At 42.5% G+C, this 16,409-nt stretch overlaps 1 protein-coding gene across 1 annotated transcript in view; it reads right to left on the bottom strand.

Annotated features, from left to right (window-relative positions):
- Positions 1–15,927, bottom strand: part of LOC110200601 (cytochrome P450 2C23-like) — a 30,428-nt gene extending 14,501 nt beyond the window's left edge. The window contains exons 1-4 of the mRNA XM_020975976.2: positions 15,698–15,927; positions 7,473–7,635; positions 7,003–7,152; positions 1,363–1,523 (exon numbers count right to left, since the gene is read on the bottom strand). Coding sequence (XP_020831635.1) covers positions 1,363–1,523; positions 7,003–7,152; positions 7,473–7,635; positions 15,698–15,877 — 654 coding nt within the window. The 5' untranslated portion in view covers positions 15,878–15,927. The remainder of the gene's footprint in view (positions 1–1,362; positions 1,524–7,002; positions 7,153–7,472; positions 7,636–15,697) is intronic.
- Positions 15,928–16,409: the final 482 nt, after the last annotated feature.

The raw sequence follows: 16,409 nt of genomic DNA, 5'->3' as shown, positions 1-16,409 counted from the left end.
AAGTGGAAAGGCCTTTGGATTTGGAGTCAGAAGAGGCAGGTCAGCATGCATGACCTGTGACATACATAGTGACCTCGGGTAAATCATGTCACTTCTTTGTACCTTAGTTTCTTCCTTCTACTAGCATTTCTATAAGTCCTTAAGGTGATTTACATATATTAGCTCATTTGAGGCTAATAACAACTTTGTTAGGTAGGTGCTTTTATTAGCACCATTTTACAGACAAGTAAACTGAAGATGAAAGAAGTGACTTTTGAAGAGTCATACAAATTTCAAGTGCCTGAGGGAGGTTTCAGATTTATTTTTCCTCACTCCAGGTCTAGCCCTTTACTTATTAAATTCCTTTATTTCCCTAAATTCTATGATTTTGTGATCTCTCAATCAAAGCAGCAGTCAGAGGAATAGTCCCCCTGGACACTTAGGAGAAGTGAGCTGTCCTGAACAAATCCCAAGAGTTTTATAACTCTTCTCAGTTCTAAGCAAAAATTGGCAACTGTCTCAAAACTACTTCATCTAGTACTGTGATACCCACTGAGGGGGAAGAGAAATCAAAATATTATTTCCTTGTTCAATAGAAGCTGATGTTTGAGTTAAGGGAAATCTACTTATTTTGGAAAAGCCAAGATTAAAAAAGAAGACACAGAGATACTAAGACATCCAATAAATTGTATTCAATTCACATTAAGATAATAAAATCCATTAGACATTTATTCAGCTCTCACTGTGAACCAAGTCCTGTGCTAGGCTACCACAATATAGACAACAATGAAGCAGTTCTCATTCTCAAAAAAGGGTTTAGCTGGAGTGTGTATCCAAGATGGTAAGTGGAATAGAACATGGATAATAGAAAAGAAAGCTTGTTTTTGGCTGGATGAGGATCCTTAGTTCTGGCTTCAGTGAATGAAGGCTTTGATCCTCCATGTCCATCCATTGTAGAGATTAGGCCATAGCACTCCCAGAATCAGTGTAAGCTATTGGCCAAAATGACTTGTTCACTTAGCTTTGGCCACCTGTCCTCCCTAATCTCTCCAATATGGCCTGGGAATGCTCTTTGTTGATAGCTATTTTGCTTGGCCACATCTATGAACGATATCCTACTTGCAATATCACAGGCCCCAATCAGACCTTTCTCCATATAACTTAAATATTGGTATGACAAAGAACAAAATATCTACATGGAACTTATTAGAAAACCAAATATATTTCATGATGTTATTATCCTTGAGGGCATGATATGTGAATATGTATTGTATGGTCATGTGTGTTGGGGACCTTGCTAAGACATAAGAGCCTATAGTACTCTGATCCTGTTGCTGAAACTCAGCAAACAACCACAGAATAAAGTCACAGCTCTAGTCTTACCTGTACCCATGGTGAGTTAAGAAGCTGAAAGTTTTCATTTAACAACTTCATCAGATTTAGAAATTTCTCATCACTGTACTTGAATCGATCATGGAAGAGGACAGAGCAGATCACATTGCATGGGGCACAGCCAAGGATGAAGGTGGGATCAGTGGGCTGACCTAGTGAAGAGAAAAGTTACCAAAGGAGGAAAAAACAGCTTTAATTGAAATATTTCTGGCTGAGAATCTCAAGCTCAAAAGTCTGAGAACCTCTCATGCCTGCTTGTCCTTACAGGCGTCACCTGGCCCTAAGTGTTTTATCACTAATAAACTTTTCCTCTGGCTGAAGAAGATTTGAGTTGAATTCTTTCAGACAGGGCCCAGTACCGTGATCTTGGGGTTCCAGCAGCACCCCAAAAGTCCTAGACCTCTTCCTATGGTTCCCTGACCGGGAAATAACTGCCAAATCTCAAACTCTTCTTCAGCCATGACTGGTAAGCCTCCTCCTCCCCAATTCCACCTGATGTTCTCAGGCTTTTCAGTCCAGTGCCTCTGCTTGAGCACTTGGACCTGGATTTCCAAGCAGCTAGCCAGGCTTGCCTTGGAAGTTTTTTCGGGCCTGACCTCTCAGGTTCCCTTAGGTCAAACAGCTACGAGGCTGTCTCGAACTCTGCCTGACATTCTCAGGCTTTTTGGTCCAGTGCCTCTGCTTGAGCACTTGGACCTGGGTATATACCTTCCTTAGTATAGAGGATGGACTCCCTATCAGGAAGCATAGCTTCAAACTTCTCAGTTCTCTCCATGCTAGGGAGTTGGGAAACCATTGGATGTATATTTTTGTTTCTTTCTTTTCCTTCTTTTTTCTTTTCCCTAAGCCTGCAATAGGTTAATCCTTTTCATTTCCCAAGAATTTGCCTTTGGGCTGTCTTTTACTAAATTGGAAACATCTTAGCTACCGTAAAGAACTTAAAAAGAAAAAGCTGGTACATTTTTGTGACATCGTTTACCCTCAGTATCACCTGAAAAATTGTAAGGCATGGCCCCTTTTTGGGACATTACGGGTAAAGACCCTCTCAGAGTTAGAAAAATATTGTCACAGAGAAAGAAAATGGGTGGAGATTTCTTACTTACTGCTTTTGTTGAGCTTTCTAGAGATCCAGTTCTCAGAAAGGATTATAAGATGCTCATAGCTAGAGCCACCCCACTAGTGGTGAGTGGGGACCAAATAGACCTTTTGGATGATCCTCTTATGGCTCCTAGAGTTATGGCATCCCCCTCTTCCCAACCTCCGTTGACACCGCCTCCCCAGCACTTATCTCCACCCCATTCTCCTCTGGCCTCTCTGGCTCTTCCTCATTCTCCCCAGATGCCCCCTTCTGCTCCTCTGGTCCCTCCATTTCCTCCACAGGTCCCTGCTCTAGAGGCTACTTCTACTCAAGCCTTGAGCAAGGGCCTCGCCTCAGCCTCTTCTTCTAGAAAGACTTCAGCTCAAGCTCCAGAGGAGGCTCTCAATTCGGTGCCTCCTCCCCAGACCTCTACTTTGGATGGGACCCCTCCTCAGGCTCCAGACAAGGGTCTCGCTGTGGCATCTTCTCTCCTGATCCCTCCCCCTCCTCCAGTGTCAGGTAATCTTCCCCCTTGCCAGCCGGATTCCTCGGCTTTGCCAGTTGAGCCGGCACTTTCCAGTCTCTCACTCATAAGAAGTGGGACTTCCTCCCTCCCCTACAAGCCCCTGCTCCTGCAGGACCTTCAGGGCTTTTTCCTTTAAGGGAAGTACCTGCCTCTCCTAACGGAACACTTAGGGTGCATGTTCTCCATTTCAGACCTCACCAGATCCAACTAAATTTACCGAGGGCTTCAGGGATGTGTCCCTACGATTCGACCTTTCTTGGGGTGATTTGCATGTCCTCTTCTCCACCTGTTGTACCCCTGAGGAGAGGAAGAGAATCTGGGAACAAGCCCAAAATTTGGGGGATCATTTGGCTAGCAATAGCCCCACAAAATACCCCCCAGGAATAGCTGCTGTTCCTGCTAGTGATCCGGGGTGGGATTATCAGAAGAGTGAGGATAGGGGAAAGAGGGACTACATGATAATTTGCTGTTAGAAGGCCTGAAAACAGCATTCCAAAAGCAAGTAAATTTTCAAAAGATTAAGGGAATTACTCAGGGGGAAAAGGAAAACCCTGCCTTTTTCCAAAAGAGGCTAGTAGAAGGCATTAAAAAGTGTACAAATTTAGATCCTGACCCTAGAGAAGGGCAGCAATCCTCGGCATGTATTTCGTTAATCAATCTGTCCCAGATATTATGAGAAAACTACAGAAACTGGCAATGGGACCCCAAACACCTCAGGCCCTATTGTTGGAGACTGCCTTGGGAGTCTTTAACAACAGAGACCTAGTTGCAGCAGAGGAGAAAAAATGCAGGCAAAGGCCTAGAGACAAAGAACATGCTAGATTGGTGGCTGCTGCCATGGTCAGGAAAAGACCCAAAGATGTTCCTGGCAATTTGGACAGTGGGAAAATGTGCTTCCAATGCCACCATGAGGGTCACTGGTCCAAGGAGTCTCCCTCCAGGGCACCCCCTTGGAGGAAGCCCAGTGGCTTGGGCAGGGGAGGCCACAGGGAGGCTCACTGGTCCAAGGAGTGCCCCTCCAGGGCACCCCCTTGGAGGAAGCCCCCAAGACGGACAGTTCCAGGACCTTGCCCAAGATGTAACCAGGAGGAACACTGGAGGAAGTATTGTCCCCGAGGTAGGAGAAGTGGTAGAGCAGGGCCCAGTACCCTGTCCTCCAGTCTTCTCAAGACTGGGGAGGACAAAGGAACCTAGGTGTGGGCAAAGCTCCCACTTTCTCCATCTCTCTCACCAAACCCTGGGCAGAAATCGAGGCTGAAAGTAATGTTACCCACTTTAGCATGGCTATGTTCTCTGCTTTAACCAATTACCCTTGCCCTATTCACTCCCTCACCCCTCTGGTCATGGGCATTTGAGAGGTAACTGAGGGATGTCTGAAGACATACCACTTCCCCTGCCTGTTTGAGAATCTGTTGTTTAAACACTCCTCTCTTATATTCTCCTCTTGCCCTGCCCCCTCATTGGGAAGGAACCTGATGGTGAAGTTGGGGAGCCAATTTTCTCTAGTTAAGCCTCCCATCTCCCTTTTCCCTCTGTGTGCCAGACCTCCCCATGTTCCCCTGGAAGTGTGGGAGACAATTTGGGATACTTTTGCCACCACAGCTGTTGTTCACCTCCAAAACCCTAAAGTATTTTCCCTTTGCCATATTTGTAGCCCACCCAACAGGCTTCTTTGTCCACTGCCTCAGGAGTGCTTCATTTCATGGGAACTCAAGGGTCTCTTTGAACAAAATCCAGATAGCATGCCAGTCTGTAATGTTTCTGGGCCAGGAACTCCCTGTTCCAGACACTAAGAAACAATTTCAAACTTTTCTAGGTATGGATAGATTGTATAGACTCTTGATCTCTGATAATAGTTTAATTGTTAAGCCCCTTTATGACTGTCCTTTGGGCCCTGACTCACTCTCTCGAGTGTGGGGCCCAGACCAGGCTTTTGTGATTTTAAAATCTAAATTGACCTCCACACCCCTAACTCAGTCCTTAGGAGCTACTGGAAAGCCTGCAAGCTTCCTGGTGGTGGCTGCTACAGTCATTCTAATTGAGGAAGCCTCTAAATTTACATCTGGCCTCCAAAAGTGGGGAAATATATCCCTAGTTAAACTGGGAAGCTCTTTAGAACACTCACACCCACACAGTAACTCTCATCTCCACAAAGTCCCCCTTCCTGATATGACTTTCTCAGACATTTATGCCACTCCATTTATGCTTGCCGATTCTCTATGGGCCACTCTCTCTGTATCAACACCTTGTTTTTCCACAGGGGAATATTCCCATACTTGGGAGACAAGCTGCAAGACCACGAGACAAGTTAACACCCCTGTGGAGGGAGGGCTCGAAAGAGTTTCTGCTAATCTTTTGACCTGCACCACAGTCTATGCAGATACCACTAGTGACAAGAATTTTGGGGAAAAGGTGAAACAAAGTGCCAACACGTGGCAAGACCCCAGAACTACTGTTTTGGTCACCCAATGTTTGACACCCTACAAAGACTTTGGGGTGTGCACCCTAGGATTTTTAGCACCACCCTTCTCCATTTTCAATGCCAAACAGCCCACAGTCGCTAACTTAAAGGCAAAACATGGATTTTGGAGAAATGTCCTCTGGTCTCTTAAAAACAGAGCACACTGTCTTATGTACTGGTGTGACTTACAGCATGAACATGTTCTCTCTAAGCTTACAGAGATTGTTCACCAGTTGGCAAATGTGACAGCTTATGGTCTGTGGGAAATCCAGCAATCTTTGGATTCCTTAGCAAAAGTAGTTCTACATAACAGAATAGGCCCAGACTACTTGCTTGCCTCCAGTGGGAGTGTATGTGCTTTAGTAAACACATTTTGTTGCACCTATAACAATTTCGGGCAGACAGAGTTCTCCACTGCTCATATTTTGGAGAAAGCTAGTTGGATGCAAGAAATTCACAATAACTTTAGTGATCCAAAATCTTTTTCATGGGAGTCCTGGCTTCTTTCTATACTGGTTCCTATTCTCATTCCACTACTGATCATATTTTTGTGTTTGTTTCATCCATGTTTACTAAATATCCTTGCCAGATTCCTTTCTTCTAGGGTTGAAGCCATCAACTTTCAGATGACTGCTCAGGCTGTACGCCAACCCGAGGATTCTAGCCTGCTGAACCTGGCATCAGCCAGGTTTTCATGTTTGACCCCTCAAACAGCACCCAGAGAGGAAGGGACAGCTCTACACCCCGTGCCAGCAGGAAGCAGTTTCAGAAGTCGAGACCTTCATCCCTTTCCCCAAAAGATTTTCTGTCAAATTTGTTTGAGGGGGGAATGATGGGGTGTGGCCCAAGCTGAGGTCTTCCCCCTTGACCCCAAAGGGAATCTGACTCCCCTTTGGTCTCAGGCCCCAGCCCCTCATCTCCCTTTGAAAGCTTTAGCCTACCTTTTAATCTCATTCAGATACCTTTCAGTTCCTTCACTTTCTATTCACACTGTCTGTTCAATCTCTTAGACATTCCAATCTCTGGGAATTCTCACCCAGACCCTTTTCTCAGACCCTTTTCCCAGACCATTTTCCCAGACCCTTCCCTGTTCACCTAAAGTATATAAGATCTACCGTGGCCCCCACTGAGGGCTGAGAATCTCACTCTCAAAAGGCTGAGAACCTCTCATGCCAGCTCGTCCTTATGGTCATCACCTGGCTCTAAGTGTTTTATCACTAATAAACTTTTCCTCTGGCTGAAAAAAAAAAAAGAAATGTTTCCAATCATATAGGAACTGGACATCTCTTTTGTCCAGAAATGGATATGGTGTTTAATTCCTCTAAGGCTAGTGAATGTTGTTCTCCTGGACAATTTACTTTACCCTTTATGAGGAAACTAGACAAACTTATAATACCTGAGTATGAGAAGAGAGAAAGGAGTTCTCTACCCCAGCAGAATAATTACTTGGACAGTGTATCAAGGCAGAGACTTTTACAATGACTACTAAAGCAAGTAGTTTTTGAGGATGGGGATTGGTGAGCAGTTGGACCCCACATGCCCAGGAGGAAAGAACTGAAAACCAACCCTTTGTTTTCCTAAGCTCCTCCACCAGGCATTGGGCTTCTACTTGAACTCTCTCTTCAATGCTTCTCTTCCCCATCCCAAAGTTCCTTAGGGTCATGAGGGAAAACCTTCGGATATGTTTCCATCTCTCTCCACGACTGAAAACAATTCCTGCACAAAAGAGAAGAACAGGACACTGGTCATTCTAACACTGGAGGTGCTGGAGGGCACACTCTGCATGGTGGCCACTGGGTTTTTGGCTTAATTAATTGATCAAATTTAATTTTATTTAATTCAAACCAACATACAATGCAGTATGGTAGGTATTAGGTACCTACCTCATGAAGGCTTTATCCTAGGTACTGAGAATAGAACGATAAAAATGAAACCAATAACTATGCTCTGAGGTGCAGTGGGGGATACCTTTTACTGGATATATGCTGCCATACCGTTTTGCTTCTCCATGACTCTTTTGAATATACTAAACTTACCTTGTCCTTTGAATACATCTTCAAATATTGGAACAATTCCTCTGTCTACAAATGCATCTCCTTGATCAATTAGAGCTTTCTTCAAAATGTTATATCCATGTAACACCACAACAGGCTGAGTTCCAAAATAAAGGGTATAGATGGGGCCATATTTTTCAGCAAGCTGTGGATAGAATGCCAAGAAATAGAAAGGGGTTCAACGTGAAACTTTAGAAAGTTGGAATTTACCCCCACAACTACCTCATAACGTGCTGTGTCCATGTGTACATATGTGTACATATGCATGCATGTGATTATATGTTAATGAATTTTGGGTATACAAAGTCATAAGCTGTGGGATGGCAAAATAGTATTTTCATTCCTTTTAGTTCGATCCTTGGGAATCCCTGTCACTATATGGCACAGCATTTTTCTCAGGCAGAATTTCCCTATATGCTCCATCGGTACCTGTCTACTGTAAAGAGATTGTAAAAAGGCCCTGGGGTCAATGTTGAGTAGAGGACCCATGGAAGATATATACATGGACATGGAGTGAAGCCACACAGGATGCAGAGGGGTTTGCCATCTCCTAAGAAAAACTGTCTACTCTTGTTGCCTTTCCTTTCATTGCTGAAATATTTGCTGCATTTACTCAGTCATCAACACTCGACTTCATCTGATCTCTCCAAAGTTACTAATGGTCTTTTAATAGCCAGATCTGATAGCTTTATCTCCATCCACATTTTTCTAGACCTCTTTATAGTATTTGACTTATCTCCCATATACTCTCTTCTCTCTGGGTTTCTTTAATCTCTGTCTCTCTCTGTCTCTGTCTCTGTCTCTATGTCTCTGTCTCTCAGTTTTTCTATGTCTCTTTCTGTCTCTCTTTTTCCTTTTACTGTCTGATTGTTCCTTATCAACCTCCTTTACTGGATCACAGTCCATAGTGAACCACAAATCCATGACTTTTTCCCATCGTTCTGTCCTGGAACATCTTCTCTTCTCTTCCACACTCTTATTCTTGGTAACCTCATAAGCACTATGGAGATAACTCCCAGTTCCATACATCTTGGCTTTTTATCATTTTTGAATATCCATACGAATCCTGTACTAAATAGATTTCATTAATCTTACTGTACAAAGCCACCCTCTTCCAAACTTCCTTATTTCTGGCTAAGATACTGCTATATAAGCTCAGGCCCGACCATTTTACTCTCCTAATCAACAAACTTCAGTGGTGCCTGTTACCTCTGTGATCAAATGTAAACTTCTTTGGCATTTAAAACCCTTCACAACCAGGCTAGAACCTTTCCAGTGCCATAACTCCTCTTCATTTATTCCTTGGTTCAGATGAATTTGCCTTCTTACTGTCTCTCATACAACGCTATCTGCCATCATCTTGCTTTTGTAGTTCCCATGCCCAAGATGTACTTCTTTCTTGCCCCTGATTCCCAGAATTCCTAATTTTCACAAAGCTTAGCTCAAATGCCAGTTTCTACACAAGGACTTTCTTGATCCCTCTTCTACATGCTAATGCCTTCCCCTCCAAATATTACCTGACATTTATTTTCAACATATTTTTACATGCTTACTTTGCAAATTCATTCTCACATTGGATTACTTCCCCAATCTGTATCCACTCTAAAAGTTTGGGTCCCCAAAGGGATAATTGATGAAACCCTCTGAGTTCTATGAGGAGAGTGAACACAAAATTATTGTACCATTGCAACGAGGCACATATGTAAAGATGTATGTTACATTTCACTACTTTTCTATAAGGATGCCATTGGTATATCAGACATTACCATTCCATGGGTGATTTGGGAACAAAGACATATTATAAACAAAAATTTGGAGGGACAGTCTGAAGGCTTGAGTTAAAAAGAGAGATAGGAAGATGGTAGATATCATGTAGCATGAAGGATCTAAGGTCAGAGAAAAGAATCAAATTACCCTAAATTTTGGGGGTTTATGGCTGCAGGACTCTGACATAGGAAGGAACCTTAACTTGACTCTAGGATCCCATAATAAAGAAGCCAGCTGAATAAAAAGGGGAATACCTCTGTGTTACAGCTGGTTAGTGAAGCTTTTGTAAGTTTGCTTGCAAGTCAAGATTATCTATATCTGAGAGGAAGGTAGAAGCATGGGTGCTGAAGAAATAACTTCAACATTCTTGATACCCCTCTCGCAACAAGGGATAAATTTTGGGGAGATCACAGTGGGTAGAATTTGTTTGTTCACAGGTCTAAAATCAATAAGGAGCTTCCTATAATCTATAGTCAGAAGGTAAGTCCACAAGTCTAAAATGTCATATTGGAGAACATTTTTGTGGTTGTAGAGGGAGATAGAAAGAATGGGTCTCCCATATAATTATGTGATGCTGAATCTGGAATTAAGTGTAGGGGAAATAGAGTTAGAAGGCTAACATAACTATACTTTTTTAAAACAAAATCACTTTATTTAGAAAAAACTAAAGTAACTTCTAGCCCTGAAAAAGTTGGACTATTTGACACTGCAGAAAAGACCCAAGAGAATGGATAAGGTAGGATGATTGTTACATTTGACTTTTCATTCTTACTTACTATACATATCTAATTGATTGTTTTCAAGTCTGGTACATTCTATCTTCATGTCTCCAACATTCATTGTCTTGTCTCCTCACTTGTTCATTGACCCATTTAACACCCTGATCCTCTCTTGCTTAGGCTATTCAAATAGGCTAGTGAAACAGGCACCCAAACTAGCTAACAAAGCAAGTCACTCTGAGGGAAAAAGAAGATGGAATGTGGCAGAGAATTCAAACCACTACCAAGTTCCCTTCCAAATGGATGGTGATAACCCAGAACTACTACTCAAGAGCCTTTGTGATTGACCATTTCATTTAAATAATGCCTTCCCCTAGACCATTGGCTCTGCTTCCAACCTAGGCCAAACAGTCATTCTTTCAATGAGGAGCAATCTCTGTGGAGAAGGGACCCACCTTCCTTGTCACTATCACCACCAATTACTAAACAATTGACCCTAGCAGGCAAGTAAGCCCAAGATTCCTGGGAGTGGCAGCCCAGCCCTGCAGACCACTGTTCCTACTTCCATCCCAGCCTCCCCCATCAGCAGCCCAGGAAGCAAAACCCTGGCAACTTCTTCTGTAGGTGCTGAAGCCACAGCTACTGAAGACTGGTAAAGTCCCACTACCAAAATTCTGGGCACTTTCCAATGGTTCAGTATGAGAAAAGATATGATGTTTATTATTGGAATTAACATTAAATGTGCCGCATTACCATCTGTTTTGTTAATTTGCCCTAAGGAGCAGAAGTTCTTTCTTACTGACATGCAGCTGACACTCTGTTATCTCTACACTAATTAGCACATAGTAGGTACTCAATAAACGATACCTTTTTTTTACAACTTACTATTCCTTTAAATTTTTTTACTTCATTCATTTTTACTTTTCAACATCCACTTCTACAAGATTTTGAGTTCCAAATCTTCTCCCCATCTCATCCCTCTCCCAAAATGGCAAGCATTCTGAATACCCCTTCTCCTAATCGGCCCCCCCTTCTCTTATCCCCTTCCCACTCAATTTTCCTGTAGGGCAGGAAAGTTCTCTATATCCCATGGCCCGTATATCTTACTTCCCAGTTGTATGTGGAAACAATTTTTTTTAACATTTGTTTTTAAAACTTTGGGTTACAAATTTTCTTCCTTTCTCCCTCCCCACCTACCCTCATTGAGAAGGCAAGCAATTTGATACAAGTTATACATGTGTAGTTATGCAAAACACTTTCATAGCAGTCATGTTGTGAAAAATTAAGTATATTTCCCTTAATCCTATCCCGCCTCCCCCATTTTTATTCTATTCTCTCTTTTAACCTTGTCCCTCCTTAGAAGTCTTTGCTTCTGATTACCCCCTCCCAAGTCTGCCCTCTCCTCTATCATCGTCCTGTTTTCTTGTCCCCTCCTCCCCCCATTTTCCTGTAGGGTTAGATGAATTTCTATTCCCAATTGAGTGTGTATGTTATTCCCTCCTAAAGCCAAATCCAATGAGAATAATATTCACTCATTCCCTCTCACCTTCCCCCACTTCCCCTCCACTGTAAAAGCCTTTTCTTCTGTTTTATGTGAGACAATTTACTCATTCTACCTCTCCCTTTCTCCTTCTCCCTGTATAATCCTTCCTCACCCTTAATTTTATTCTCCAGTTATCACCTTTTCATCTTTACCTCACCCTGAGCCCTCTATCTATCTATCTATCTATCTATCTATCTAGCTAGCTATCTTTCTGTATATCTATATGCATATATATAATTTTTTCCTCCAACTACTCTAATATTGACAAAGGAATCGTGAGTTATAATTATCATATTTTCATGCAGAATGTAAACAGTTCAACCTTAATAAGTCTCTTATGATTTCTCTTTCCTGTTTGCCTCTTCACATTTCTCCTGAGTCTTGTATCTGATGGTCAAATTTTCGATTCAGCTCTGGTCTGTTCATCAAGAATGCTTGAAAGTCCTCTATTTCACTGAACATCCATTTTCCCCCCTGAAGGATTATGCTCAGTTTTCCTGGGTAGGTAATTCTTGGTTGTAATCCTAGCTCCTTTGCCCTCTGGAATATTATGTTCCAAGCCCTACAGTCCCTTAATTTAGAAGCTGGTAAATCTTGTGTTGTCCTGAGTGTGTTTCCCAAATAGTTTAATTATTTCTTTCTGGCTGCTTGCAATATTTGCTCCTTGACCTGGGAACTCTGGAATTTGGCTACAGTATTCCTAGTTTTCCTATGGGGATCTCTTTCAGGAAGTGATTGGTGAATTCTTTCAATTTCTATTTTGCCCTCTGGTTCTAAAATATCAGGGCAGTTTTTCTTCATAATTTCTTGAAAGATATCTAAGTTCTTCTTTTGTTCATGGCTTTCAGATAGTCCAATAATTTTTAAATTCTCTCTCCTGAATCTATTTTCCAAGTCACTTGTTTTTCCAATGATATATTTCACATTGTTTTCTATTTTTTCATTCTTTTGAATTTATTTTACAAAGTCTTGAGTTTTCATAAAGTCACTAACTTCCAATTGCTCCATTCTAATTTTTAAGGAAGCATTTTCTTCAGTGAGCTTTTGGACTTCCTTTTCCGTTTGGCCAATTTTTCTTTTTAAGGCATTCTTCTCCTCATTGGCTTTTTGGACCTCTTTTGCCATTGGAGTTAGGCTTTTTTTTTTTTTGCAAAAGACAAGGTTTATTACAACATCCATCATATTAGGCAGACTCTTAAGGAATCTGAACATTAGTAAGCTATTGGCTAGATTTTAAGATCTGAATGGGAGTGTCCAGTAAGTGGGGTGAACAGGACTCCTGGGACCTAGACAATGAGCCTAGCTAAGATTAAGTGTGGGAAATGGCCAGCAGCCATAGGGAGGGTAGGCTAGGTTAATGGCAACAGAATTGGGAGATTGGGTGTAGCCACAATGAAATGCCCGCTGATGAGATTATAGCCTCCGGTGAATGCCAGAGATTTGGCCATGTGGGAAAGCCCAGGGTTTTTCTTTTTTGGGGTCTAGATTCCATCCTCATCATTCCCCCCTCAAACAAATAGGATCCAAATTCTTTTGGAGTAAGGGGCGAAGGTCTTAGCTTCTAAAACTGCTTCCTGCTGGCAGGGGGTGTAGAGCTGTCCTTGCCTTGAGGAGGTCCCAAAGGAGATCACTGGAACAGAGCACAGGCCGCATCCAAGGAACGACAGGAGGACATTGGCTGGTCCTTGCTGTTTGCTACCAATTGTAGGTGAATGGCTTGTAGTCCAAGTTTGGGGGCTAGCTTCATTACCTTGAGCAGGATGTACTGAACTTGGGTGACGCTTCCAGGCAACACTTTCCCTAGAGGCCAAGGCCATGGCCAGGAGGGTCAAGGCCGTAGCTGCTGCCCCTCTCCCCTCCTTTCTTTCCCAGGTAGGGAAGGGTGAAATCAAAGGTGAGGGGTAAAAGTGAAACATTCTTTTCCTTCCAGTTTTGGCTGGAGAAGAACTTGGGGATAGGTAGTTTCCCCATACAGGCCACCAAGATGACATGGTTTAGTGGTGTGGGATCCCAAAATCATGACACACAGGTCCTGCCTCTAAGAATTCAACCCAAGCCTTCTTTTGCTCAAAGACAAGGTTTATTAGAACATCCATGATATTGGGTGCACTCTTAAGAAGTCTCAACATTAGTAAGCTATTGGCTAGATTTTAAGAATCTGAGCCTAGGCTATTTTTTAAGGTGTTATTTTCTTCAGTATTTTTTTGGGTCTTCTTTAGCAAGCTGTTGACTTTTTCTCATGATTTTCTTGCATCACTCTCAGTTTTTCCTCTACTTCTCTTACTTGCTTCTCAAAATCCTTTTTCTTCTCTTCCATGGCCTGGGACCAATTCATATTTTTCTTGGAGGCTTTAGATGCAGGAGCTTTGAATTTGTTGTCTTCTTCTGGTTGTATGTTTTGATCTTCTTTATCACAAAATTAAGATTCTATGGTCTGACTCTTTTTATGTCGCTTATTCATGATCCCAGTCAATTACTTGAGTTATACATTCTTTGTTAAGGTTGGAGTCTGCTTCCAGTGTGGAGAATGTACTGTCCCAAGCTTTTCGGGACTGCAAATTTTCAGTTCTTCCAAGATGATATGACTAGGGGCAAGGTGTTTACTCTTTTTCTGGCCTGTGCTCTGTTCTATGAGTGACCAAAAGCATTCTTTTCTGCCTTGGAACTGTGAGGAGGATTTTCTCTGCACCACCACTGCAAGCTACACCATGCCAGTGCTCCTCCTTGCCCCAGAACTGTGACCCACATCCAAGCATGGGCAAAGCAAGAAAATCCTGCACAAGCAAAGAGATCCCTGCAATACCCCTCTGATCAGCCACTCGATTCCCCCTCAGTCTGTGGGCCAGAAGCTCTGGAAGCAGCCACCACCCCAGGCCACACTGGGGCACTGGGGCTGGGACCACCTTCTCTGTCTTGGAAACAGACTTTTCCTACTGACCTTCTAAGTTGTCTTTCGCTTTCATGGATTAAGAAGTCTAGAAACCACCACAGCTGCCCATGATTGATTCCTCTGAGGCCTGCTCCAAGTTTGCTGAGTCCTGGTTTGCTTGCATGCCCACACCAAACTGTGCTCTGCTTCCTTCTCGGGGCGATATACATTTCCACTCAACTATCCAGGCTGTTTTGGGCTGGAAATTTGTTTAACTCTGACTTTTTGTGGGTTCTGCTGCTTTAGAATTTGTTTAGAGCCATTTTATTTAAAGATATTTGGAGAGGTTAAGGGGAGAGCCCAAGCAAGTCACTGCTTTTACTCTACCATCTTGTCTCCACCCCATAAATGATACTTTTATCCATTCTTTCAATGGCCTTCAAGTTCAATAACCTGCTTGTAGTATTTGTCCTTTGCAATGAATAATCCACACAACTAACAATTAAATTTTCCTGTGGCAAAATTCTGTCCACATCATTTCTCTACTCAAAAGTTGGCAGGGATTCCCTGCTGCTTCCACAGCTGTCTCCAACCTAATTGTCCAGATTTATTCTGTATTACCCCCTCATCCCAAAATGTAAATTCTGGCCAAACCATCTTGCTAGCTATATTATCTCCCAACTTTTTGCTTTTGCCAAGACTGTCTCACATGCCTGGAATTCATTCCCTCCATTTCTTCCAATCAGAATTTGTTAATCTCTTCAAGGTCCAGCTCAGGTGTTCTCTCCTACTTGAAATTTTTTCAGGTCCTCCAATTACTAATGCTTTCTCCATCCTCTATTTTTTTTCTACTTACTTATCTATGAATTTGTTGTTACCTCTCCAGTAGAACATAAACTTCTGGAGGACAGGAACTGTTTCCTTTCAAGGAGAAACTTTTATTCATCATACAGTTCTCTAATGTGTCCGGTAAAGTACCTGGTACATAGTAGGTACAGAAGAAGTTCTCATTGATTGAATGATTTTTTGGTCTTTGTGTCCCCAGAACCTAGTATGATGCACTACAAAAGGCAAAGATTTGGTCCTGTTGTTGAATGTCTTCTGCTACCAAAGTTTTGACAAAACAATCAATGCATGGCTGACATCATTGCTTATGGAAATATTACTCACAAGGCCCTTGACTCACACGAACCATGACCTAGGACTCTAAATCACCATGAGTTCTTATTCACTTCTTCATTTGAAGCCTTCGTGCCTCCCCCTATAACTCAAGCATCTAGGATCCAAACCCCAAATCCAGTCCCTTTACCTGTGAGAATGATGCAGTGATGTTCTTAAAATCTAATTGCAGGATGTTGCCAATAAAGGGAAGAGGAGTGGGACCTGGTGGGAGTTTCCCCCTTTTGAATCCTTGGCTCCATAGATACAGAAAAGTCAGCAAAAGAACACAAGCCAGGAGGGCAGTCGTGGTGAGTCCCCAAGGATCCATTGCCCTGAGTGACAGTCCTACAGCTCTCAGAGGCACCAGCTCTGATGGCAGGCTTTTATAATCATTGGTAGAAAACAAGGGGTGGGAAAGCCCAGCAAATAAACAGATAGTCCTTGTAGGCAACCAGGATTAGTTGTCCATTAACTATGATTAGTTTAGCAAGCAAGTAAGTAAATGTCTACAGATTTGTTACTTTGGAATTTGCTCCTGATTCCAACCTGCTCCTAAATTGCATAGGGAAAGTGGGGGAAGGCAAAGATTTTGTCCAGGTCATCTTGTTGAGGTCACAGACTGTCAATAATGAAATTTCTATTGGCCTATGGGTGTCTGTTGAGCTAAGGAGAGAGCAAATATCCAAATACAGCCTGAGAAGAAGTGGTGATAGATATCCAATTGTCAGATCCTGTAGACTTGACCTCACATTAAAGAGTTTAGTTGCTGTCTTCTTATCACCTAAGCTACATTGGGCTTAATTGATTTTTCAACCATGCATGTTGTTTTCCACCTTGAAGAACATTCTTCTTGAGTGAGA

This window comes from Phascolarctos cinereus, unplaced genomic scaffold (genome assembly GCF_003287225.1).
Source record: "Phascolarctos cinereus isolate Bilbo 61053 unplaced genomic scaffold, phaCin_HiC Scaffold_3;HRSCAF=262, whole genome shotgun sequence".
Classification (NCBI taxonomy): domain Eukaryota; kingdom Metazoa; phylum Chordata; class Mammalia; order Diprotodontia; family Phascolarctidae; genus Phascolarctos; species Phascolarctos cinereus.
Note: the sequence above shows the minus strand (reverse complement) of the source record. Positions and strands in the feature narration are given on the sequence as shown.